Raw genomic sequence first — 25,192 nt, 5'->3', positions numbered from 1 at the left:
TCACCGATTAAAATGCAGTATATGTTTATATACATATGATTACGACTTTTACTTTCTAATCCAACCATTTAAACTGAGGTTCGGTTAATAGATATTATTTTTGAAACCAACCGATTAAATTTGAATATAAGATTACTGGACTAAAGTACTGGATTTTCTGAATGTTTTGACCGATTGAAATTATTAATTCCGAATTGTTATCCGTGTTTTATAAAAAATCAAAGTGAGTAGGGTTGATAATCTTCGTTTTTCCTTTACATACATATATATACATTAATCAAATAAAATTTGTGGAGATAATTAAACTCGTATTTTCAACTAAGCAAATAAGTAGTATGGTATGACCTATTTTTCAGTAGATGATATAATTGTAAGAATATGACAGATATGATATACTGATTTATAATTTATCAGATGAAGATTGTGTGGCATGAGAACAAGTTAAAATGGCATAAATAAACGGAATATTTATATAGTATGATGTGTCGGCTATAAGTTGTGTGATGATGTGCTGGCTATAGGCCGAGATGTGATATGACAGTTGTAAGCCAAGATTTTGTATGATGGCTAAATGCCAAGATTTGATATGCTAATTTTATACCGAGACAGAATATGGCAGATATTTTACAGAATTATGAACAACTTATGTTTTATACAATGTTATGAAAAATGAATTATGATTTCAGTATTATTATGTAAATTGTCATATATGATTTAAGAACGCTAAGGATATGAGATGTCGTATTATGAGTACGGTACCGTAGCTAGTTTTGGGAGGTGGTGGAATCACACTAGGATGATAGTGTGGTGATGGATAGTCGATTGGAGACCTGGGTACAGTACTACTCCAAGGCAATTTCGAGGACCCCATCTGATGTAGTTTCAGGTTAAGGGTAGGCACAATCGTACTTACGACCTTTTCTGACTCAGCTATGGTTAGCCGGCCATATGCTGAGTTCAGCCTTCGAGCCGCACAACCCATCATGGGGGGAAACATGTTGTATGAGTATGTGAAAGCGTCACAACGCTAGTTCAATAGTTTAGGTTGTATCTTCTAAGCATATATAGACAAATTTGCTATAAAATGGGTTATATTGGGCCGACAGTTTATTATTCTGAAATTATGTATTTTCAAATATATAGTGCAATACAGTTTTAAAATGTCATATCAGATACAGTTAAATCATGACAGTAATGTGTTTACACGAAACCTCATGCTAGCCACACACTGATAATAATATAATATGTCTTACTAAGAAGTGTCTCACCCCATTATACCCATTATACAAATCATTTTTCAAGTCCTATAGGGAATCAAGCCTAGCATAATATAGGGCTGGGATTAGATAGTTAATAGTAATTGTCAGAGTTGGTGAGACAGTTTTTGTTCTTTTTGGGTTGTAATATCGTGATATGGAGTTATGTATGTATGTATTTGGGAACAATTAGAACTCTGGTAATATGTTTGAGGTATTTTCTTCCGCTGTATGGTTTTATTTTAATGACAAGTGCACCCGGGATTCCCTAGTTAGGGCGAGTTGCAGTATTTATGGTATCAAAGAGACGTATATGTTTTACTAGCACTCCGGACCCCACGTGGCGGGTTGGGGAGTTACAAGAGTAGAATCCCTAAAATTTTATAGATGAGCTTGAGGTATGGTACCTTAATTGTCACTTGTCCTCGCATGTGGAAAAGCCTCTATAGGCTTGTTTTAGGGTTTCATTTCGTCTATAGAAAGACCTTAATGAAGCATTTATCCTAACCTATTGATTTCCCTTTTCAGGTATCATACTAACTTGATATTGAAGAATCCTTTCAGAGTGCCAAATCTTATCAACCTCCTTTATTTGTTATATGTGCATGCATGTATCTTTCCTAGCTTAAATTTTATTCTTAGTATTGGTCCTCAACCTTTCTCAAATATTGTATCAATATTTTATAAAACAGAAAATACATCAAGAGCATACGATTGGGATCTAGAAGTTTTGGATTTGTGTTAATTTAGTTAAAATATGATACAACATTGAGACTAATTTGGTATTACTCTAATACCAAGTGAGGAATGGTGTAATCCCAAGAGGGGGGTGAATTGAGTATTTTAAAATCTAGGTCACTGTTTGCCCTAATTTTAAAACACAATCACTCTTCAGGTATATGCTTAATCCAGTAATCACAAAAACTATAAATACTTGAGCATACATTATATTTATATTTTCGGGTTTCTCAATCAATCACAACAGTATAAATCAAGCATTCATAATAATCACAAAAATTTAAATATAAACATGCAAGTGCTGGAAAGATAAAGAGATAAGGGAAGAGAGAGAGTGACATGAGATTTTTAACGAGGTTCGGCTATCTCCGCCTACATCCTCGCCTTGGGCAAACCCCCCAAGGATTTTCGCTATACCACTCCTCCAATAGGGCGGAGCCACCCTCTACATCAATCCTTATAGGCAGACCAACCTCTCCCAGTGATACCCCATGCTCGACATTCCTTCAATAGGATGGAACCCTCCTTTACACACTCCTTTAGTAGGATGGAGCCCTCCTCTCCAAACGATAACCCACGCCTTGCATGGTTCACTACCCGAACCGCAGGGATACAAATAAGATGAAAAATATTTTGTGTTCAACACAAATGCTTCTTCAATAAGCTAATTTGTACAAATGAAAAGCAATATGCACTCTCAAATGATTTTTCAATTGAAGCTCAGTAGAGTATGGTGTTTCTCTTTAAAAATAATTTTCCAAATAAAAATAAGAGTGTGGAAATGATATACTCAAATAATCTTTGAGATATGAAATGTGAGAAACCTTTCAAGCAAGTATATATATAATGAATATATGCTCAAGACTCTCTTCAATAACCCAAGGATTTTCTCCAAAAATGAATTTCAAAATGAAAGTAAGAGAAGTTAGGGTTTTGCTCCTAAAATGATTTTTGCAAATGGATGATAAAGATGATTTGCCTCAAGAATGACCTTTGAAATACATACAAGAAGAATTTCAAGCAATATATATATATATATATATATATATATATATATATATATATATATATATATATATATATGAATGTAAATATATGCTCAAGCCTTTCAAAAATAACCCAAAAGAGTTTTTCTCCAACAAAAATATTTTCAAGAAGAGTAGGAGAAATATGAAAATAATTTCTTCAAAATTTTTCCTTTGAAATCTCAAGAACAAAAAGCTCTTCAAACAAGATATATGAATTTGATATATGCTCAAACCCGTTCAGTTTTTTGGACATAACTTTTTCTATAGAACTCTAAATTGGACGTTTATGGTATCAACAGAAAGTTAAGATAAAATTCCACAACTTTTATGTTGAACACATTTTAATATAAGTATTAAGAAAATCGCTCATCGTTGAGGCGGCAAAAACATGTATGAAATTTTTTGCTACGGACACCTTTCGGTAATTCGGACATTACTTTTTCTAGAAAACTCCAAATGAGACTTTCTTGGTATCAAAAGAAAGTTAAGAGAAAATCTCACAACTTTCATGTTGAACATTGTTTAAGATGAGAACGGATTGATCAAGAAAAGTGCTCATCAATTTGATAGAAGAAACATGAGAGGGATTTTGAAAAACTTGTTTTGGAGTTTTTCATTCCAAAAATGATTGTTGCCCTTGTTTGATTTTAAAACCAATTTAAACCTTTTGGTATAAGTTTAACTTTTTGAGTAAAAGGTTTTCATGAAAAACTTGGGATCCTAAGGTCAATCTAAGGTCTTGGTCATTTTGAGAGATTGAGAGAGAGTTTCAAATTAAATCAAATGATCATGCATGCACAATATAAACCTAATTAATATTACAACTGAAAATCATAAAATCTCCATGCTTTACTCTTTGCATCTTCATGGAATACGCCACAAAATATGCTCGTTTAGGTATTACATTACTTGCATTTTGCATTGGTCACTTGTGTTCACAGAAGATAAACCTGCACATACACTTTGCACATAAGTGAAATGTTGTGATTTGTCATAATCAAAATGAGATAGGACTCAAAAAATCAACAAAAATTGTATTGAATTTTCTAAATCCACACAAATTCAAATTCAAGTCCCAAAAAATTGATACTCCCATACCATCTAATAATGAAAAACAATACACTTTGACAAATCACCAAAACTCAAAATCCCCAAGAATGACTCAGCATATAGAGATCTAGAGGTCGCAGATAAAAACACTAAGTTTGATTATTTTAACTAGCCTATGCCCTCAGTGAGTCACTATTGTTCTCTCTAGACTCTAACCTAGAACTTGTTTTTCCTATGTTGAAATGCAATGTTATTCCTTTACTTTGGGTTTTTCATGCAATTTTTTGTAAATTTTGCTTCCCTATCTTCTCAAGCCAATTTACAATTCATTATTAGGTGAAAAGAGACCATTATTAGCTTTTTGCCAAATGTTTAGGCTGAAAGGACCTTTTTGCGGAACAAATGATGTGCAGTTTCATCAATTTATTTTTACAAAGGGCAATTAATACTAATAATAAGAATAATAATTGTTGTAGTAATGAAGAGCTCGAGACTAAAATAATCAAATCCAAAGATGTTTTGAGTTCATAACCACACTATATGTTTTCTAGAACTTGAACCTGTATTCCAAAGAGAGAACCATCCGGCTAAAGCACTAATAGAACCGGAAGTGCCCCTTGTTTCAAAGAGGAAGACGAGTTATTCACATTTAATTTCTTGGTCATAGCGAATTGAAAGGAATTGTAAGGATCCCCTAGCAAAAAAAATAGAGATGGCTCTTATGTCACCTATAACCCTATGAAGCTTTACTATTCCTAGGATCGGCTTTAGACCTTTCCTACGCAACTTATGCGGAGGGCTAAGAAGGCCTCCTTCCAAGAGAGCCCGAACCAAAAGTGAGATACTATTTTGAAGGAGCCAGAATTCTAACCTTATGTCAAAAGTAACGAACCAACGGGCAATCTCAAGTAGATAGTTTCTATGGGGTGTACACCTCCCACCCAAAAGGTAATGGAGGCGTACAAAGATTTCCCTGGACTGCACGGAAAATTTACTTTTTTGCTTCACAAACACTGATCAACATTCACAAAACATTTGGATTTGGAGGACAACAATAAATCCCTATTAAGAGAAAAGATATTTTGCACATTGAGATGATTAATATTTTGAGGGCAAACCTATACAATAAATAAACTAGAACCCTTGAAGCCAATCTGCCAATTTAATTTTAAGTAAATACCATTTACCATGGACCAAAAACAACACTCGTGGTTTTATGAAATTTCTCCATAAATCCATATCAAAAACGCCTATTAAACCACAAAAGTCCTAGCTCTAAACTGAAAATTCCTCTTCCCTTCACCAAAGAGATTAATTCGGAATTTTAAATTATAGATTCATGCTGAGATAAAAATTCTTCAAATAGTGTTTTTTATAAATTTCACAAACTACATATTTTACAAAAACCTACTCTAATTTTAAAAGCATAACATTGACTACAGAGATTTTTTTTTTTTTTTGCCCCATCATTTTGCACAATTTAGGACAACACTGCCAAAGAGTTCAGAAGTTCAGAACTTTCTAAATATACATTTGATCTTATACTATCAGTGTCTATTTATAAATAAGGAGGCAGCTATATTACAATTTCAAAGGTATTGCAATTATCACATTGAATATACAGAGCAGTTAGATCAAATATGGTCTCAATGCAGAACACGGGTTTGAATCTGCAACCCCTGTCAAGATGTTCTTCATGAGCTTCAGCCAGTCGCACACCCAGTATATCCAAGTTCACCTATAATTTCAACACAGTTCAGAAAAATCAGATCATCGCATTAAAATATCTATAAATTTCATATTCAACTCTATACCACATACTAGCCATCCCACACACGTGCGTTGTACACTCAAATAATTTATATATATAATTAATTAATTAATTAATTAATTCTTTACATGTTTATTTTTGTTCTCTTTGATAATTAAATTAAAGAATTATTTATTATTAATTATGTGAAAACTAAGTGAAAAATATAAAAACTAGGTTGTATAAAGGATTTAAAATTAGTGGTGGGGTGAGGCAGCTGGACTTCACAGCAAATGCTGACTAATATATTATAGGCCCAATAGTGTTTCAGCTCCACACTTTCTGAGGATAAGGAGTTGCTTTGTAGAACTCACCACAGCCACTCGCTCACTCACTCCCAACATTAAGCAACCAATGCTCTGAGCTCAGAACAACTCACAGAGACATGATGAACTTTGTACCAAGATCTCAATTCCACCATTTAGTAGTACGCTCCAACTTCACCAACCCACCAGCAAAACCCCCATTTCCAATCTACATCAAAACCACATCCCATCTAAAACCCTCCATAAACCCCTTCCCATCTCCAAGGAAGAAAACCCACCTGGGTTCCAAAAAACCTCCGGAGGCCATGAAAGCACACTTAAAATCCTCAGACTCAGAAGGGTTTCCTCAGCTTTGTTCATTTGAGCATAAACCTGCCATAAACCCCTCTCTACTTGAACTTCCTAAGGAAAAAGCTCACCCGGGAGCAATAAAACCCCCAGAAACCAAGAAGAAAGCCCCAAAATCCTTGGAATCAGAAGGGTTTCAGTTTCCTCTGGCTTGGGCATCTGGGTATACCAGCAGGTATGTGATTTGTGGGGCAATTGCTTGGGGAATTGCCCTGTTCTTTCTGGGAATTGATGAGCAAAGGGCTTTGGCTTTGGGTCCTGACGGGCCACTGGTAGAAGAGTTTTGGGAGAATGTGAGGAGATACTTCTTTTATTTCCTCACGGTCAGTACTGGTGCTATTTACACTGTTTTGCAGCCAATAGGGGAGCTGCTGAAGAACCCAATCACGGCAATCTTTGCAGTGGCAATCATAGGGGTTACTATCTACGTGCTCTCCCTGGTGCTCTCGGCCATGTTTGGTGTCTCAGACTTTGTTTATGATTATGGATATTAATTATTTATGTTTCTTTGCCTAATTCTTTTATATATACTCACACACACATGCACAAAGATAATGGACATTGTGAGTATTGATAATTTAAATGGAGAATTTTCATACATGCCACGCCAGCTCTTTGTTTTTCACATAAAAATAATTATACTTTTTTTTTTTTTTTATCTATCCTATTTAACTATACATTTTTGTAGTGAAATAACACTCTTAAATATAACCACAACTCAGCAATTGTTTTGAGCATAGAGGGTAACTTTTATAAGCATTTTGAATATTCAAAAAAATCAGGATTTAATTTTCTAAAAATTATTTCTTCTTTCTACTATTATACCCTTGTAGTTTCTTTTTGTAAGGAGTAGAAGAACATTTATAGGACATTTAGGAATTTAAAAACAAAACCAAGAACTGTAGAATGTTCTTGGTTGTGTTACTTGAGCACATAATGAGGAAAGAGTGGGCATGGACTACATGAGTGCTCCATAGCCTTCTTTTTTGTGGGAAAGAGTGGAAGTTTTGTACATTATGAGGGCATTAAACCGTTAATGGAGGTAGCAAGAGATTTAGAAAAATCATTTTAAAATTGTAAAACTGAAATTGTTTTATTAAATTGCTTATCCATTCATGATTTGTAAGTTTTGTAAATAAAATAACTTGTAAGGCTGATTACCATTTTAGGAATAACAAGGAAAAAAATTGATCCAAAATTATCTCCTCTTCCCTTCATTAATCGTATAGATATACTCTTAATTGTCTTTACTTAATTTGATTTGAATTTTTCTGAATTGCATCAATTCAACATTAGATACTCAATTTTCTTCCAGAAATTTCATAATAAGTATTCTGTTCAAATAAACTTTCAAAGTACTAATTTATTCACAAAATTAATTAATTTTAGATTTCAAAAATTAGTTTAGCCGTTTGGAAAATGTATTTTAAGTGAGTGCATCCATGTATATGCTATGGGGTCTTAAATAATGAAATGAGACATGGTAACAATTATTACAACATGCTTGCACACATACAATGCAATTATATGTTCTCCAAGAGGTTGGTACTTGGTCGGAGAGGGAAGAAGAGACCTTCAAAGATCATATCATGAAAAAGACTAAGCTTTTCTTAAGGAGCATGAATTTCAGATTTTGAATTTGAATTTTTCGAATTTGGAAAAAAACAGTACAAAATTATACTGAGTTTTGTCCAAATCCACACAAATTTAAATCTAAACCTAAAATCTATGTTCTCAAACACTAACTAATGTTCCTATTAAGTTTTTTTTTTTTTGACATTAATTTCTTAATAATAAAACTCAGAATGTTAACTAGTCTATATCATTCCTTTCCCACAAGAAGTTTTTAAAAATATTAATCCTTATTTTAATTTATGCTCATATCTGTAATTGTAGATTGCTACAGCATTTTCACAATAGGAATGACCATATATTTCAACCAAACAATTTTCTTTGCATTTTTAAAACTTCAAACTTTAATAAAGGGAATTGTATATTTATTATGTTCTTGGAAATGAGAACCACCTTTTTTGTATGAACAAATTACTCATTGATTAGTATTATTTTTAAGCATAAAACCTGTGCAAAATTATCAGTTATTTATTTTAGAACTTTTTCTTTGTGAAAAAAAAAAAACCACTTTCATATTTTAAAATTTGCAAGCTAGCTAAAAAATAATTATACCCACTAATAGACAGCACACAGCCATACAAATCCCAAAGCAGATATACCAAATTATTATAATTTATGCGTTAATTTATTTCTTTATATCCAAAATAATTTAAGCTAAAAACTTGCAAATGTATAGTGAACAGTAGTCAAACCATGATGTTTGACACATTTTTTTGTAATATTAAATTTTTGAAGGCATTTGTCGATCATATACGCCCTCAAAATATCAATTTAGCCATTAACACTTTAGTAATAAAAATAAAAATAAACTGTGGTTCAAAAAAAATAGATTGATCATTAAAATCTCACTAACAATTTAAAACAAAATACTGCTTAAATGTTTTTACTACATAAATTTCAAAACTAGATATACACCACAATAGGATTATAGGAGTGTGGTTAGCTTCGTGGTAGAACCCAGCCTAAGCCTTTGTTGTTGTTTTAGGGTGCACAGTGGGGTTGGTAGCTAAGGTTTACAAGACTAAGGATTTATTTGGTATCGTTACTATTTTCTGTATTTTGTTATCTTTTCTATATAATGAAAAAAAAGATTATGAAAACGTGTTTATTTACGTTTTCAGTTTTAATTTCTATTGTTAGTTTTCAGCTGCTTGTTAAAAAACTAAAAACCATATTTTATAATTTTTTTAATTGTTTTGGCACCCTATTTCCAGGATATTTTAATATCTAGAATTCACTTTTAAAAAAAAAAATTTAAATCATTTATTTCATACATGCTTTTTAATTAAAATAAAAGTATACTTAAAATAGAATGTCCATAAATTTTTCAAAAAAAATAATAATAAAATCTATTTACAATTTTTTTTTTCTAGTTTTTAATTATCACATACAATAAGACTGTTCTTGTAGAGTGAAACTTGAAATATACTAAGTGATTATAATAATTTTTAGCATTAATTTATTATTTTTAATTTGTATTTAGCTAAACAAGTTACTAGTTTTCAATTTTTAGTTTTTGTTTATAATTTTTAGTTTTTCATTTCTTGTTTTCATTTTCATAAATTTTGACAATGATACCAAACCACCACTAAATTGGCTAGATTGGATTTTTCAATTTCTAATTTCATCTAAATCTAATACAAATTCAAATTCTAGAGATGAAATTAAAAAGAAATAAAAAAAAAATTAAAAAATTAAAAAAATTAAAAAAATTAAAAAAATTAAAAAAATAAAAAACTTGATTCTTCTGGCACTTTTCTTGTTCCTAATCCCCTTCTTGACCACTGACGTCCTCTATCCATCGACTGCAACACTACCTATTTTCTATCTGAGCCAACCTCATATCCCTAATACATATTCAATGTGGAACCCTCACTAAAGTGACCCACGACTTTTTGTAGGATCCAATGACATGATAGCACCCCCTAGGTGGTTCTCAAATTAAATATAATGGTCTTTGACACAACTCCAATGAGACATTGTCCACTTTGGTCCACTAGTCTCACGATTTTATCCTACAAAAGACAACTCACATAATTGGAGTCTGAACTAAACTTATAAGGTTAAGATCTGCTTAATATACATCCAATGTGGAACCATAACATTGTTCTTTGGAAGTACTCAAGTACCCTTTGAACTCATTCTCACTCCCTCCCGCCGATCCTCCCTCTCACTTTACATGGCTCACCATAGAGCAAATCCAGTGCCAATATTGTTACTAGAAAGATTTTTTTTTTCATTTTGTTTTTAGGTGAAGAATTTATGAGTAAAAACAGCCATGCTTGTTTAAATTTTTCTAGAGATTTTTAGGAGAGACAGGATGGGGACAAAGATTGTTCATGATCAATTCCCAAGTGCGTGACTATAGACATGAGATGACTAGGATCGGTTGATCATTCAATAAAAGGAGGGCGGTGGGAATCAGACTGGTGTAGTCGTTCAGGCTGAGGGATTAAGCACAGATAAAGAAGTGGTAGTTTGGGATGAGGTTTCGGATCTACAACACGTCAGTGGAATTTGAACTCCTGAGCCGAAACGTCAGGGAACACGAGCAGAGCATGTTGGGGGATGTTGGAGAACATAAGCACAGCAAAGCAGACCAAGGCATCATCATTTTCTTTGCTTAGTCATGGTTGACTGGTGGCCCAAGGACTGTCCAGCCCTATCCCACATCAAAAAAGTATAAGCCCCTCTTTGGCCAGAGCAATCCTTGTGCTGTGTTGTGGGCAAATCTGTAGCTTAGCCTAGCCTAGCCGCCAAACAAAATGCACCCATAAGGTCTAGAATTTGACTCACTCATCTCAAGAACCCCCTCTCCCCCACCCACCACCACAAAAAAGATGTGCGTGTGCAAGTGTGTGCCTGAGAAATCATTCAGCTGGCCATTTCGACCCATTAAATTATGTAGTCAATGCCAATTTGAAAAAGTAGTGAGAAGAAATTTGAAAATTAACAAAATCTTCTTGAAAATGTTTTTTCACCATTTTGTTGCTTTGTGTTCATGGAATAAGCTGTGTGGTTTATTTGGTGAGTGTTGGTTATGTCTCAAGATTCCCATTGGGCCAAAGCGGACAATACCTCACCAAAGTTGGGCCCAAGATCGTTACATTTTGTATCAGAGCCACCCTGAGGATATTATCATGTAAGTGAATCCTACACAGAGGTGTAAGTCACTCTGACAAGGAGGTCAGAAATTAGACGGGAAAGCCTGTCACGGTCTCACATTGGATATGTACTAGTGAGATCACTCTAACACTGACGAGGACGTCATAAATCAGATGGGCGAGCTTGTTGCGGCCCCACATAAGATGTGTACTAGGAAGATCTTGAGCTTATAAGGAGGGTTTGAGCTCCAACTATGTGAGGCACCTTTTATAGGACAAACCTGTGAGACCATTGGACCAAAGCGAACAATATCTCACTGGAGTTGGGCACAGAGCCATTATATTTGGTATCTCTTTGGAGGCATTTTTGCTCATGGTTTTAAGAGGTTTTAGGAGGAAAAAGGATGCAAAGAGACTATAGAGATGCAGCTTTTGCTATCTTATGGGTGATTTGGCTCAAGGGAAATGCTCGCATTTTCAATGATTGTTTTATGCCTGCTGATTTCATGTGGGACAGGATTCAATTTTTTGCATTGCTTTAGGTCTTCTCATTTGGATGATTTAGTTGTTTTATTTTCTCTGATCTATAACATGGTTACTAGCTGTATTTTATTGTTTTTCTCTTGTTTTTACTTTTATTTTTTGTATATTTTAGGAGGATTTCTGGTCCTCCTTGTATATCCTTTACTATATAAATAAAGTTTGTTTTTCTACAACAAAATATATTTGGAGATTTTTCCCACTCGGATGATTGTTGTTCCAACCACGACTGAATGTTTAAAATTCTATCAGTCTTGCAAGGCATGCAATGCTGGAATTAGTTAGCATGTTGGAAGGATGTCTAAATTTTTAGGAATACTGAACAAAATTATTTCACTATTCAGTTGCTCACTATTTTATCCTTGCTAAAAAATAAACCACAAAAATATTTTCAATTCCTTTTTCATTGTTTAAATTAATATGTAATTTTAGCTTAATATTTAAATTGCAACAATTATGTTGACTTTTTTAAAGTATTAAAGTCCTTGAATATAAATTCAAGGAAATAATATTATCTGCACATTCACTGGATTGTGCTTGTTATGACCATTATGACTCCTAATTTTTAAACTGTTTGCTCATTTGTTACTTTCATTTTCACACCAACAAATAATCTATTAATCCCTCAAGGCAGGTTTCCTTCACAGTCATTATGAAGTTGCTTTTTTAAATAAATGCAAATCGCAACACAACATGGTGAATTCTTAGCATGCAAGAGAAAATCAAAAAATAATGATATATAGAGGAGAAGGAAAAAACCTCATCGGCTTTGTTCAGTTGAAGTTCACAATGAGTGCAATAAATAAGATGGTGGTTCTCTTGCAATTCTCCTTTCTTGCAGATGGGGCACCAAAATTCCTTGCATGCCTACAACCAACATTACAAATGCATCAGTCCTTTATTTATTATTTCAAACCAGGATGGAAGAAGGCAGTGACAAAATGAAAAATATAGAGGCAATGACAACTAAGTAGATCTTTAACAGTCTTAAGCCTCTGCATTCCTTAATATTAATACTAAAGACTTGTTACAGGTACAAAGGCCCTATAGAGCATTATCTCCAGACGTTTGTGTGATTTTCCTTCAGAATGGTAAGACAAAGTGCTCATACTTTTGTAATGTACTTTCTCTGAGTGCACTTGGAATAGGCTTTTGGAGTTTTTGGAGAGCATTCATATGTATAGAGGATCAACTCAGAAGTTTCAAAGGTTTTGGTTGTAGTAAGGAGGCAATGATGCTTCAGAAGTGCTATTCTTGCAACTGTGTTGTGTAGTTAGTTGGAGTGTGATGCTAGGATTTTTTTAAGGAGCAAGTGTAATCTCCTGATTTGGTTTGGACTAGAGTTGTCTTTATTACTTCATTATGGTGTTTTTCTTATGGTCTTCCTAAAGGAGTGCCTTGGAACTGGCTCCTTTCAAAAGAGTAGGCAGGCTATGTTTGCAGTTTAAAAAATAAATAAATAAATAAATTGATTTTGTTTTGGATTAATGCAGGAGGATATCTTGTTATCCTCCTTTTCTTTGTTCTTTTTCTTTTTCTTAGTAGAATTGTTCTTTTATATAAAAAAAAAAAAACAAAATAAAACAAAACAAAACAAAACAAAACTCTCTCTCTACTATATATATTATAAATAATGTCTACATTTGCTTTCATAATTTCTTCCTGACAGGATGGTTTTCTAGCCACTGGACTCAGTTGTGTAGAGACCTTGCAGTTGGTGTACATCCAGCTTCTGCAGATTACAGTCAAATGCTCAAGTTGCACAACAGTACTTCCATAATCATTGCGCCAGAAAAAATAAAAAAAACTCTGAAGTTCGAGCAGTTATATCTCATCCAGATAACTTACAGTTGCCATATCACAACCATAATTTTTAAGATGACTAGAATTAGTATGGTTTAAAGATCATTCATTAAAACAGGCTAAGCTGTGCACATGCTGATGCAGTGGTATAGCCAAGATTTCGTGGGGGTGAGGGTGAGACTTGACTTGATAAAGAAAATACATAATTTCGTACTTTTTCACATTTTTTGCAATTTGATGAGTTAATTGACCTATTTTTAGAGCCAAGGCATAACATTTTTGTGTTAACAAAATTCTAGTTTAAAATTATATTTATTAAAAATGTAAATATTTTAGATAATAAATAGTCTTAAAATACATTCTTAAATATATTTGCAACACTAAATTTTATACTTACATGAACTATCATTTTTCTATTTCAATATTTGGAAGACACTCCAACCAATAAATTGTAGATTTAGCACCTATAATTGAAAATCTAAATAAAGAAAGAAACAAATTTGTATACTTTGTAAATAAAAATGCATGTATGTCTTCAATGAACAAAATAAAATAAGACATTTTTAAAAGAGAAATTACACAAAAGTATGTTACCAACTTATTATCAAAATATAATTTGTATGAAAGTTGAGTTAATTTCTAAAACTCAGTACTAAATAAAAATTTAAAATAAAAACTCAGTGTTAGATAAATATTTTATTTTAAAAATGTTCCTTTTTAGAAATTTTAATTTTTTGTCCACCTTGTTACAACTTATCATGATGCCATTATACTATTGTAGCGCGCTCTATAGAGTTGATTGAAATCTTAAAGCTTAGGGTACAGCTGAGGTCGTACTTTTCAAGATTTTAATATTTAAAATATGAGAAAAGTGAAGAAATATCTTAAACATCTTTTGTAATATAAAATATTTTATACCATCTTTCTTAACATATTTTCCTTATCCTATAATTAGTAGAAGTTAGTTTATCTCTTGGGGTGCATTTGCCTCGCTGGCAACGGAGGAGCTTGGCTTGGATTCTTTATAACCAAAATATGGGATTGGACAAGTTATGAGGGTCCTTAGCCCAAGTATATGGTACAGAGTGTCCCCCCACCCACCACCCCCCCCCCCCCCAAAAAAAAACAAAAAAAAATACAAAACAAAAAACAAAAGTAAAAAAGAAAAGAATAAGAAAGGCCGACAACGGCTAAGAGTTTTGCAGGTATAAAAACCAAAAAGAAATAAATAAATAGATTTCCATATATAGAAACACAAGACAGGATAGCTACCATAGCTGGTCCAGCATTCTGCTTGGTCTAGTTCAGTCTTGTAAAACTTGGTCTTGTGAAACAAATGCACCTTTGGACATGGAGGAAAACCACGCAAATTGATATAGATGATCTTAGATTTAAAACCTGAAATGAGATAGGAAAGGGTTTTGGAAAGAGGATGCTGCAGATATTTTGTTCCCCAATCTCAGTAGGCCTCTAAATGGAACAAGAAATTTTTTATAGTGGGCAATATTGTAATATTAATGAAAAATATTAAAATCATGACAATATAGAATATAATTTCAGAAAGCAGAGTGAGTGGGTGCCCACCACCCCCACTGCGTGGATCCATCACTCAGCATGTGGCAACTAGTAATTTGAAACTTGAGATGTTATAATAAGTCTGCCTTAGGTATTAGAAATCATTGCACTAATAATAAAAGTTCTATGTTCTTCAGAGTTGGTTTGAAATGTACAAAAACCAATGAATGGCCTCCACAAGGATCTCCCTTCAGCACATTCAGGCGTTGTGAGAGAGACTTGCAAATAAGTTATGAAGTCAACTCTATACAAATTTTCAGAATTCTTTACTGATAAAAAAAATAAAAAATAAAAAAAAAATAAAAAAACCAGATTCTTTTGTCAACTACAAGCCTACATACAGTTGAACATATAATGCTTAGCCACGTATAAAGTAAAAATCAGACAAGAAAACTCTACATTGGCTAGAATAAGAGGACCTAATCCCCCTTTCTTTTGAAAGAAAAAGCAGCTATGGTCCATTTGAACCCATTGAGATGACAAACATGATCTGAAACAAGAAGCTGTACGAGGAATAAAAAATACTGATCAAGTGGTAAGTTTTTTTTTTTTTTGGGGGGGGGGGGGGGGGCGCTATCTAAGAGTATAGTGGGAGTTAAGGCTTGGTTTGTCGTTGTTGTAACAGTATAGTAAGCTGGTAACAGAGCAAACACCACCAATATTGCCCTGATAACAGATGACTTGATGTAAATAATTTTGCCCAAGAGTGACACTAAGAAAAACACAATTTGAATAAGACTCAACCAAATACAAGGTTTCAGAACTCCATGTCAATATCTAAACGCACCCTTTGAACAAACCCCATCCAAATATAAGGAAATGCATACTTCCATAAAGATTATATAAAAGTATACACTGTAAGTGAACCGATTCATGAGTAAATTGGTGGAACATGTTGAAAGCAAAACCAGAAACAAAACAGCTTGGGTTTAAAATCAGGAGAATCCACCCAGTCTATACTGAAAAATTCCAAACCCAGCCCAATATTGCCAAGGCAGGGCAAGAAACCTAAATAATGCCCCATAAGCATGTATGATGACAACAGTACAGTTATACAAGTAATCTTTTCTTATAATGTGTAGTAATATCCTCCTCCTTACACCTTTCCTAATATTTTGGCCAAAACTCAAGCTTGATATATTTTATTTTTGTGCAGTTAAATGTAGGCAAACATCAGTGAGAAAAAAATCAATATACAAGAATCTATATGTCATCAAATAACAAATTTCTAATTGGTACACTCCTTCATTCAAGCACACAGTACTCCCCAGTAACATCCCATGTTTTAATGAATAGCATGAACCATAGAGTAAATGATGCAGATATTTGAGTTAAAAGATATCCATAATTCCACATGTACGCCACTCATGAGTGTGTGTCTCATACCTGCTCATTATTCAAATGCATATGCTCGTAAACAGCCCGAGCCAAGTACTCATCTTCTTCATCTTCCCAAGTTCCAATATGGCTTTCTTTTTCTGCAATAAGCTAAAGTAAACATCTAGTTCAACAAGATGATTTGAGCCAAAAAAAGTAGTCCCTTCAGGAAACAGACAAGAAAGAGAGAGAGGTGGGGGGGTGGAGGCAGGGACTCATAGGCTTCAAGGAATCAGCTTAGGAATCAGATATTGTTTGACCTAATTAAACCGGTGTTTTTTTCATAATAAGGAGATAAAAAAATAGTGTGCAAAACATGATATTTCTTCACTAAAAATAGTTCATGCAAAACATGGGTTGACATATAGAAGTTTGCCCCTAGTATTTCATTGTTAAAATTTTTTACCCTTCTCCAAGAAGCACTTGGTAGTTAAAGCAACGCACGATATTTTGCAGAAATACATTCGGAAGATTTAATTGAACTTGTTTTTATAAAATAACATGCATTTTACCTGTTCGAGTTGCTTCAGCCCTGAGGTCCTCGTAAAAAATCTTTTGCATCTCTAATATTATCTCCTCACATTCACCTTGATAAGCGGAATGAACACCATCATATTCCCATAGTTTATCATAATCTTTGGCTGTAGAAGTTGAGATATCCAAAAAACCACTCGGTGAAGAGTCCTGAATTTTTCTCAGTTCATCAGAAACAATGTCCTGAAAAGTATATTGAATGAATTCCTGCACCCAGTGAAACATAAATTAGTAGGCAATTGATCAACAAAATGCAAGGCTAGAGGCACAAAAGAAATCCACAAGGACGACAAATAAATCCAAACAGAAGATAAAATTAAATTTTAAAAACAAAAGGTTGGACTAGACTGGTGGCCTGGCAGGTTGTGCCCCACTGTCCAACAATCAAGTTGATGGGAGAGCCCCCCATAGAATCGCTTAATAGAATTGCTTCTGAAAGAGGAGATTAATTGGAGAGACCTTAGCATCAAGTAGGCCAGGGAATGGGATTGTAATTCTAAATGGTTTCACGGGTTTTCTAATGGCAAGACAAGGAAGCATTTGATTAAATATTTGGAAACTCACTCAGGAATGTTTAAAAAAAGTTCAGATTCAATTTGTTGATGAAATCACTAGTTTCTACAGAAATATTCACCCAAAGGAGATTGATTTTTGGCCTGATCAGGGGCTTGGATTGGAGCCCCATGCGTTTGGGGAAGAAAAGAGGTAAGCTATTTCTGGGATGGATGGATAAGAAGACTCTACAGCCTGATCGTTTTACAGTTATTTTTCCTTATAGGATTGCCAAGATGTAATAGGGAATCATGTGATTAAGACATTTAAAGAATATTTTTACTGATGAAATTGGTAAGAGCAATGAATTCCACTTTTATTAGTTTAGCTCCGAAGATTGTTTAATTAAGATGAGGGATTCAAGGCCTACTGGTATAGTTACTAGGGTGTATAAGATCGATATTTTATCTAATATTCGGATTTCTTTTATTGGAGGGCAACAAATTTAGAATGTTGCTTTTGTAGCGAATGAGGTGGTAGACAGTGTTAAAGGGAGCCGGAAATGAATTGTGTTAGAAAAACACTATACTTGAGGTTTTCTTCATAAGATGGAAGGGGCAACTCTTCACAAAATAGATGGATTAAGGTTCTTTCTCCAGCATATTAGGGGTGTAAGAAAACTGACCAGAATTGAAAAATAACCAGATAAATAAATAAATAAACTGTACCAAACCAGTTGGTGTTTTAAATTTATTTGGTTCAGTTCTCTTGGAAATTCTAATAACTGAAACATTCAATTCGGTTTTTGGTTTAATTGTATGAAAAATTGTGAAAACCAAACCGAGCCAAGTATATATATTGCTTACATGGTTTCATATGATTGATTCACATAAGTTTTTTTGGATGCTTGCAGAGTAAAGCATTGCACCTGAACCTGATGCCTTCAGCAACATTAACTCACTAGACCAAACTGAGTATGACCAGTTCAGTTCAGTTGAGTTCAGTTTGATTTATTATATAGATTTGAACTGGTTCGTTTAGGGTATTTATAAATTGAAAAAAAAAAAGTTTTAAGTGCATAAAACCCTTAAAAACTGACTGAACCTAATCAGTTACACCCCCAGAAATTTTTTCTACATTTTCAATGGGGAATCCAAGTCTCATCTTCAGCCTCCAAAGGACACGTGGGTGATCCTTTATCTACTTCTTTGCTTTCCATTTTTATTTTGAGTAAGATGATTTGCAGACTGATAATGGTTTCATTCAATGTCATTTTGTTAATAACGAAAATGTATAATTTCTCATTGGAGCTTATCCTTCTTTCCTGCCTTTTTTTTTTTCGAAGATCATATCATATATTTTCCCTTTATATTGTTACATACTTTTAGGGGGTCTTGGGTTTGAGAATTAACATGTGCAATATTATTTCAGCCACTATTTGAATGAGATGATTGTTTGATTTTGTATATATAGGTGGTTGTTATATTCCTGATTGGCCTTTAACTTACTTAGGGGTTCCACTGGATAGTAAATCCTAAGCATGTTGGCTTTTGAGATCATATGATTGTCAACCAAAATCTCTAAGGTTGTGTTTGGGAGCATAGATTTTGGGCCTTGCATTTGGATTTGTGTGGATTTGGATGGAAACCCAACACAATTTTGTACAATATATTTTGCTTAAAATATACACAAATCCAAGATTCAAACTCCAAGCTCCCAAGCACAGGGCATGTAAAGGGCTACTTCTCTTTAGGCATCCATATTACTTCAAACTTTGCTTCTTTACCACAAAAATCCAAGATTCAAACTCCAAGCTCCCAAGCACAGGGCATGTAAAGGGCTACTTCTCTTTAGGCATCCATATTACTTAAAACTTTGCTTCTTTATGCTCATTCCTCTTTATTTTTCCTTCTTCTAAGACTATTATTAGGGCTTGTGGATGAGAGACTTTCTCTAACATGGAGTGAGGAAGAGGAGGGATCTTTGATTAAAAGGGCAGTTGGGCCTCTTAATACAATATTTAGACAAATAGAAGGGGATGCAGGTGCAAGGAAGCAAGATATGTGGAAGAGTGAAAGGTTAGAAGTATCTAGGAAGCATCTGTATAAATTATGCATAACATAGGCCAAAGCATAAAATACAAACTAAAATATAAAATTATATTGTACCTTAGGCTTTATTTAACTGAAAATAATACACTTAGGCATATGCATGCAAACTAAAATATAAAATTATATTGTACCTTAGTCTTTGTTTAACTGAAAATAATACACTTAGGTAGATGCCTAAAATTCGGAGGTAAATATTTGATGGGAGTGAGGTATGGTCATGGTTGGAACAAGGTTCTATATAAGAAGAGCAATAATTGAAGTATCCTGATTGGAGCATCACTTAAAGATGTTCCTAAAACTAACTTAATTAATAGGTCTCTAATGGATTAAGGCATGAGGCTGCCTCATATTTGGTCCAAACCTTATTAAAAGGTCTTTTTGAAAATTTTATCTCTTACAAAAAATCGATGTTCATAGGAAACCCAGAGTGAAATCAAATGTTGAAGAAACATGAACATAAAGGAGCACCAGAACTACATAAACACAGAAAAAATCTCTCCCCACCTTCCATCCTCCTTATTATCATCTTCTCTTCTTCTATCATTATTTGAGTCAACACAATTACAAGAGAAGGGGGGGGGGGGGTGTTGGAGGAACAACAACTCATTCACTTGGTAGACAACATGCCACACTATTGTTAATAAGGGCATGAAATAAAAGGAGGATGCCATTTGTGAAGCAGATCAAATTCAGCAAGGAAAACATTCTGATTTATAGGATGTAATATTGGGGAAGATGGCGGTTCAAGCTAGATTGGATAACATATTGGAACAAAATTCAAAGGAAGATTCAAGTAAGTTCTCCCCCCCCCCCCCCCCTCCCCCGCCCCTCCCCCCTTTCAGTTGATGCTGGCTCACAATTGTATAAGGTATAAACTGAAGGGAAAAGGACAGTTCCCAACAAATGTGTAGATGCAAAGTAAAATGGATTCCAATCAAGTTTCTTCTCAGTCCCCACAATTCAGGCCAGCAGAGAGCAGCGACATAGCAATTTAATAAGAGTATTCAGAAGGTAACAAGACTTGACTACAGCCTTGTAAAGTATAAGCTATAAGATTGTAGGCCAGCAACACAAATCAAGATATCCAACAGTTTTGAAGAAATGCTGTTGGCAGCTTTTTTATTGAAAGGAGAAGCAAGATGTACCTGGTGATTGTGCTGGTGCAAAGAGTAGGGCGATGAGTCTGAATAGGGGAGTGATTTTGACAGTATCACTGACAGTGATCAGGACGAGCTGAATATGGTTACCATATGAACAGTCTGCTTTATAAGGCTTCTCATGCTTCAGAAAGAATTTCATGTTATTTGGAAAGTGCCAATAATTTTTATAATGAGGAGGTCCAAGATGCAAGGGTTAAGGCATGTGAAGATGTTTCCAGAGATTCATAGGTCAACATATCTTGTTTGCACGCTCTTTAGAATAAAATCATGAACTTAGAATTGGAATACAGAAATGTACTCAGAAATATGGGAACATGATGGGGATCAGCATTCGTTGCCCATGTCATTTTCAGACATTATGACATGTGGATGACCTCCAGATGTCCACATTTCTTTTGCAGATATTACGACACGTGGACGACCTCCGCAAGTTCACATTTCCTTTGCCGACATGTTAACACATGGAAGACCTCTGGATGCCCCTTTCGTTCGTTGCTTCGCAGGAACTTATGGAGTATCTAGAAGATGTTCCAATGTGAGAAAGACCCCAACAGAGATGCCAAAGCAAGTCCGAGATTAATACCCCACATGTGAGCCCCACATGGTCTTGTGAGCCCCACACGGTTCCATATTGGGCCCCACGGCAGGGCCTCCCCTTTGACATAATTGCAGATATTAAGTTGTAATAATTATTGAATCAACTTAGCTTGCAAGTGTGCTAAGTATTTAATAGGTCTAGTCAGTTGAGCTAATTAATGTGTTTAGTAAGTTGTGAGCTATCTAATATGTCTTGTAAGTTGGAGTGTTGTAAGTTGTGTGAGTATTTATTATGTCTAGTACATTGGTGTCTTTATTATTTGTGTCTCCCATGCTTGTATGGGAATTGTTAGTTGTTTAATGTCTTTGTCCCCCCATGCTAGCTAGGCTTATTAATGCTTTGTCCACCCATGCTAGCTATATATATATCCCTTCATTGCAAGAACTATGTAGAGAGAGAAAAAAGTATTGATATTGAAAGAAAATTCCTTTGTTGAAGCTTGTTAAGCTTTGTCCAATCCATGTGATTGTGTAGTGAGAGGCTACGTTGTTCTCCTCGGAGATCAGGTTGTGAGAGACCACTATTCTATCCAGCGACTCCAGCCCTATCCCACTTTCACGACTTCCCTCCATCACCTACACGGCCACCACCAAGTTACACCCAAGGCCAACAATCCACCATTCCATTGCAGCATACATATTACATTTCAAAGTTTGCGCGAACAACTTCAAGAGAATTCTATCTTATGTAGAATATCATCAAGTCAACCATCATTTTGATTCGTAAATTCAGCATTCATTTGGATCATTAGATACTTACAGCAGTTCCACTTCCCCTCCATTACATTGCTACGTTTGTCTCGGTGTTTTAAAGCTTGTTCCAAGGAATTTTCTGGCATGGTCTAAGACTTGTGTTGAACAACGTCAAGTCATCCAAACAATTTGCTTGGTAATATTGAAATCTTTGCTTGAAAGCCTGAAATTCCATACTTGAATACCACACCTAAATCCATTAACTTCAATATTGATACTTGTTAGTTTAAAATCAATTGCGGGAATATTGCTTGCTAACAATAGAACTTAAATTTTTAAAATTTTGAATAACATCTTTGTTGCATATAACTTGATTCCTTTGTGAAAGAACTCTTGGGACTTATTTCTTCATGCACCGTTTAAAAATTCAACAACATGTGAAATGAAGCTTGATTTATTGTGTTTATGTTTAGTTAATTGAGTTCTTAAATCAAAGTGTCTTGTGTCTATGTGCTTGTGTGAGGGTTGAAACCGTGGGACTAGGCCACCCTTACCCATCCTACATCAGAGCATAAGATTTGTTTGATAAAATGGATTTAGTATGGCTGTATGGGTTTATTCCTGTGCACAGATTGTTAAAATAGATAACAAGATGAAGGGCTAGGGCTGGGAAAGAATAGGAATTTCCAGAGGGATTCAGACAATATGAATGGTCCATGATCACATAAATTGGTGATAAATGATTCATATAGTCGACCCCACTTCTTGGGACTAAGACTTGGTTTTGTTGTTGTTGTTGTATTCAGACAATATGAAGTTCCATCAACTGTAGATTGGCTATTTTTCCTTCTTTTATTTATTAATATTACGATTTTTCAATTATGGGTACACCTTGTTCTTTTCATCTTCTATTCCTTTCTCTTCTCTCATATAAGAATTCTTGGGATATCTAAAATTGATTCACCAATCAGAAATTAACCCTTAATTTAGTCAAACACTCCCTAAGAGAAACAATCATTCATGCTCGTTAGGATGGAACAAAGAGCCTATAATTGCTATAAACAACAAAAAATTTCAAAGCCCAATACCTATGACACTATAAAGGTAAAATTTTCACATGCATTGTCCATAGTTTTGAAACATATAGAACAGGACAGATTCTCCAAGAGGGAGAGAGAGAGAGAGAGAGGAACCTAACCTTTTTATTGAAAGATTGATCTGCAGGTGATCTCATTTTCCACAGCAAGTGGGTTCTATCCTCTCGGATTCTTTTGTAGCAGTTCTCCCTCAGCTGTCATTCAACAATACAAAATTCATAGAACTCCAGGACTACCCAAAAAATGGAAATTAATGGGTAATCAATAAAGCAATAAACGAACAAGATTTAATCAAATTAGTGAGGTAAAAAGTAACTCCACAACAAACCCACAATCAATTCTTATGCAAACCTCGCGCAAACAAAAGAACAACGACCAGCAAACACACAATAAACAAAGGGATAACCAAACAAATAAAGAAGAAAAAGAAAACGAGCAATCAGTATCATACAGGCATTGTGTCTGATTCCAATTAGGAAAAATTCAAGGGAACAAAAAGAAGAGAAAAATTTTAGAGCAAACAAGAGAAGAATGGTCGTCGGCGGGAATTAGAGATGGTGAAGAGGAGAGGGGAGGGAATCAGACGGGCGTTTGTACCTTGCGCTTCCAGTTGGGAGCGTTGTAGATTTGAAGGGTTTTAAGAGGGGAACGTCTTGGCTTGAGTGGTTTCCCATCGTCCGCCATTGTTTGGTTGCCCTGCCGCTCAGAGCACACGAGGAATGAAGCCGCACAATACTCCAACCTGATTCGTGACGCGCAAGCCTCAGGTCTTATGTATGGGTAAAAGACAGGGATGACCCCAAAAATTGAGAAAAGAAAATTTTGAAAAAACTTCAAATTTTCATATTTAGTTATCAAGATAAATTTAAAAAATATATATATATATTTCTAATGAATGAATAAAAATATAATTTTAGATATTATTTATATTTAATTTTTTGTAATTTTTAACTATATTAAATTAAAATTTTATTTTAATAGTATTTGGTATAAAAGGAAAATATGGTAAAAAATGAGTTTCCTTTTTATGTTTTTTCTTTTCTTTTTCCAACCAAAATCTTTAATCTAAAGGGGACTCTTATGTTTTGTTTGAAACTCAAAAAATATTAGAAAATAGAAAGGAAAACATCAAAAAATCCACATTTTTATATTTTGTTATCCAAGAAAGTAAGAGAAAAAATAAAAAGTATATTAAATTTATGAACAAAATTTTAATTTTACGCATTATTAATATTTAACTTTTCTTAATTTTTAGTCATATAAAAAATAAACTTTCAATTTTTAAAAGAATCTAATGTAAAGGAAAAATATAATAGAAAAGTTTTCTTCTTATTTTCCTTTTCTTATTTAAAAGAATCTAGTGTAAAGGAAAAATATAATAGAAAATGAGTTTCCTCCTTATTTTTGTTTTCTTTCTTTTTCCCAAGTTAAATTTTTTATTCAAATGAACTATTAAAGTTTGTCAAAACAAAAACTCTCTTTATATTTGATAAGAGAACAAACTTTTTGAGAAATATAAATATCTTAAAACTTATATGAATCATATGTCAAGAAAGCCTTTTACATATTCAGTAGGAAATTTTTTTAAAGATTTTTAAAACTTTGTAGGAAGTCTTTGTCTTTTTACCAAATTTCAAAAAAGGTTAATATCTTTTATCCCATATATATATACATGTATACTAGTAGAGACCCTATGCTATGGACAAGATACATTTTAATAATAGATTTTATATAGAATTAATAAATTACAAGTCTATAAAAAATGTAAAAAAATTATTTTTTTTTATTTTTATGTATTAAATAATAAAATTTAACCATTTGATGATATACATGCATCAGAATTTTAACAATATTTTCTATATTTCAAATATTTTCCTTAAATCCAATTTTGACAAAAACTTTAAGGGCCATTGGAATTTGAAATGTTATATAATCAAAATAAAATTATGAAAGAATCAATTTTTTTCATATTTAGTCATGA

General features: G+C 33.7%; 2 protein-coding genes across 3 annotated transcripts; one reads left to right on the top strand and one right to left on the bottom strand.

The window, feature by feature from the left end:
- Nucleotides 1-5,571: 5,571 nt before the first annotated feature.
- On the bottom strand, nt 5,572-23,959 carry LOC131158074 (uncharacterized). Of its 2 annotated transcripts, XM_058112640.1 has the most exons (7): nt 23,809-23,957; nt 23,313-23,405; nt 17,040-17,268; nt 16,537-16,628; nt 14,848-14,917; nt 12,532-12,639; nt 5,772-5,810 (listed from the first exon to the last, which is right to left on the bottom strand). In XM_058112640.1, the coding sequence occupies exons 1-6, from the start codon at nt 23,893-23,895 to the stop codon at nt 12,557-12,559; spliced, it is 654 nt and encodes a 217-aa protein (XP_057968623.1). In that variant the 5' UTR covers nt 23,896-23,957; the 3' UTR covers nt 5,772-5,810; nt 12,532-12,556. The 2 variants fall into 2 exon arrangements, with proteins under 2 accessions (XP_057968622.1, XP_057968623.1); XM_058112639.1 differs by lacking the exon at nt 14,848-14,917 and having other exon boundaries at nt 5,572-5,810; nt 23,809-23,959.
- LOC131158075 (uncharacterized) lies at nt 6,151-7,094 on the top strand. Its single transcript, XM_058112641.1, has one exon. It carries the CDS (start codon nt 6,268-6,270, stop codon nt 6,988-6,990), a length of 723 nt encoding a protein of 240 aa, XP_057968624.1. The 5' UTR covers nt 6,151-6,267; the 3' UTR covers nt 6,991-7,094.
- Nucleotides 23,960-25,192: the final 1,233 nt, after the last annotated feature.

The sequence above is a fragment of the Malania oleifera genome, chromosome 6, assembly GCF_029873635.1.
Source record: "Malania oleifera isolate guangnan ecotype guangnan chromosome 6, ASM2987363v1, whole genome shotgun sequence".
Classification (NCBI taxonomy): domain Eukaryota; kingdom Viridiplantae; phylum Streptophyta; class Magnoliopsida; order Santalales; family Ximeniaceae; genus Malania; species Malania oleifera.
Note: the sequence above shows the minus strand (reverse complement) of the source record. Positions and strands in the feature narration are given on the sequence as shown.

What these genes read in the sequence shown, in the direction of transcription:
- LOC131158075 (XM_058112641.1), top strand. Translation starts at nt 6,268, where the DNA reads ATGATGAACTTTGTACCAAGATCTCAATTCCACCATTTAGTAGTACGC.
- LOC131158074 (XM_058112639.1), bottom strand. Translation starts at nt 23,895, where the DNA reads ATGGCGGACGATGGGAAACCACTCAAGCCAAGACGTTCCCCTCTTAAA. An exon ending in ATCAATCTTTCAATAAAAAG is followed by an intron (nt 17,269 to 23,312) that starts GTTAGGTTCCTC and finishes CACTGGGTGCAG; the next exon opens with GAATTCATTCAATATACTTT. An exon ending in TGCATTTGAATAATGAGCAG is followed by an intron (nt 12,640 to 16,536) that starts GTATGAGACACA and finishes TGTTGGTTGTAG; the next exon opens with GCATGCAAGGAATTTTGGTG.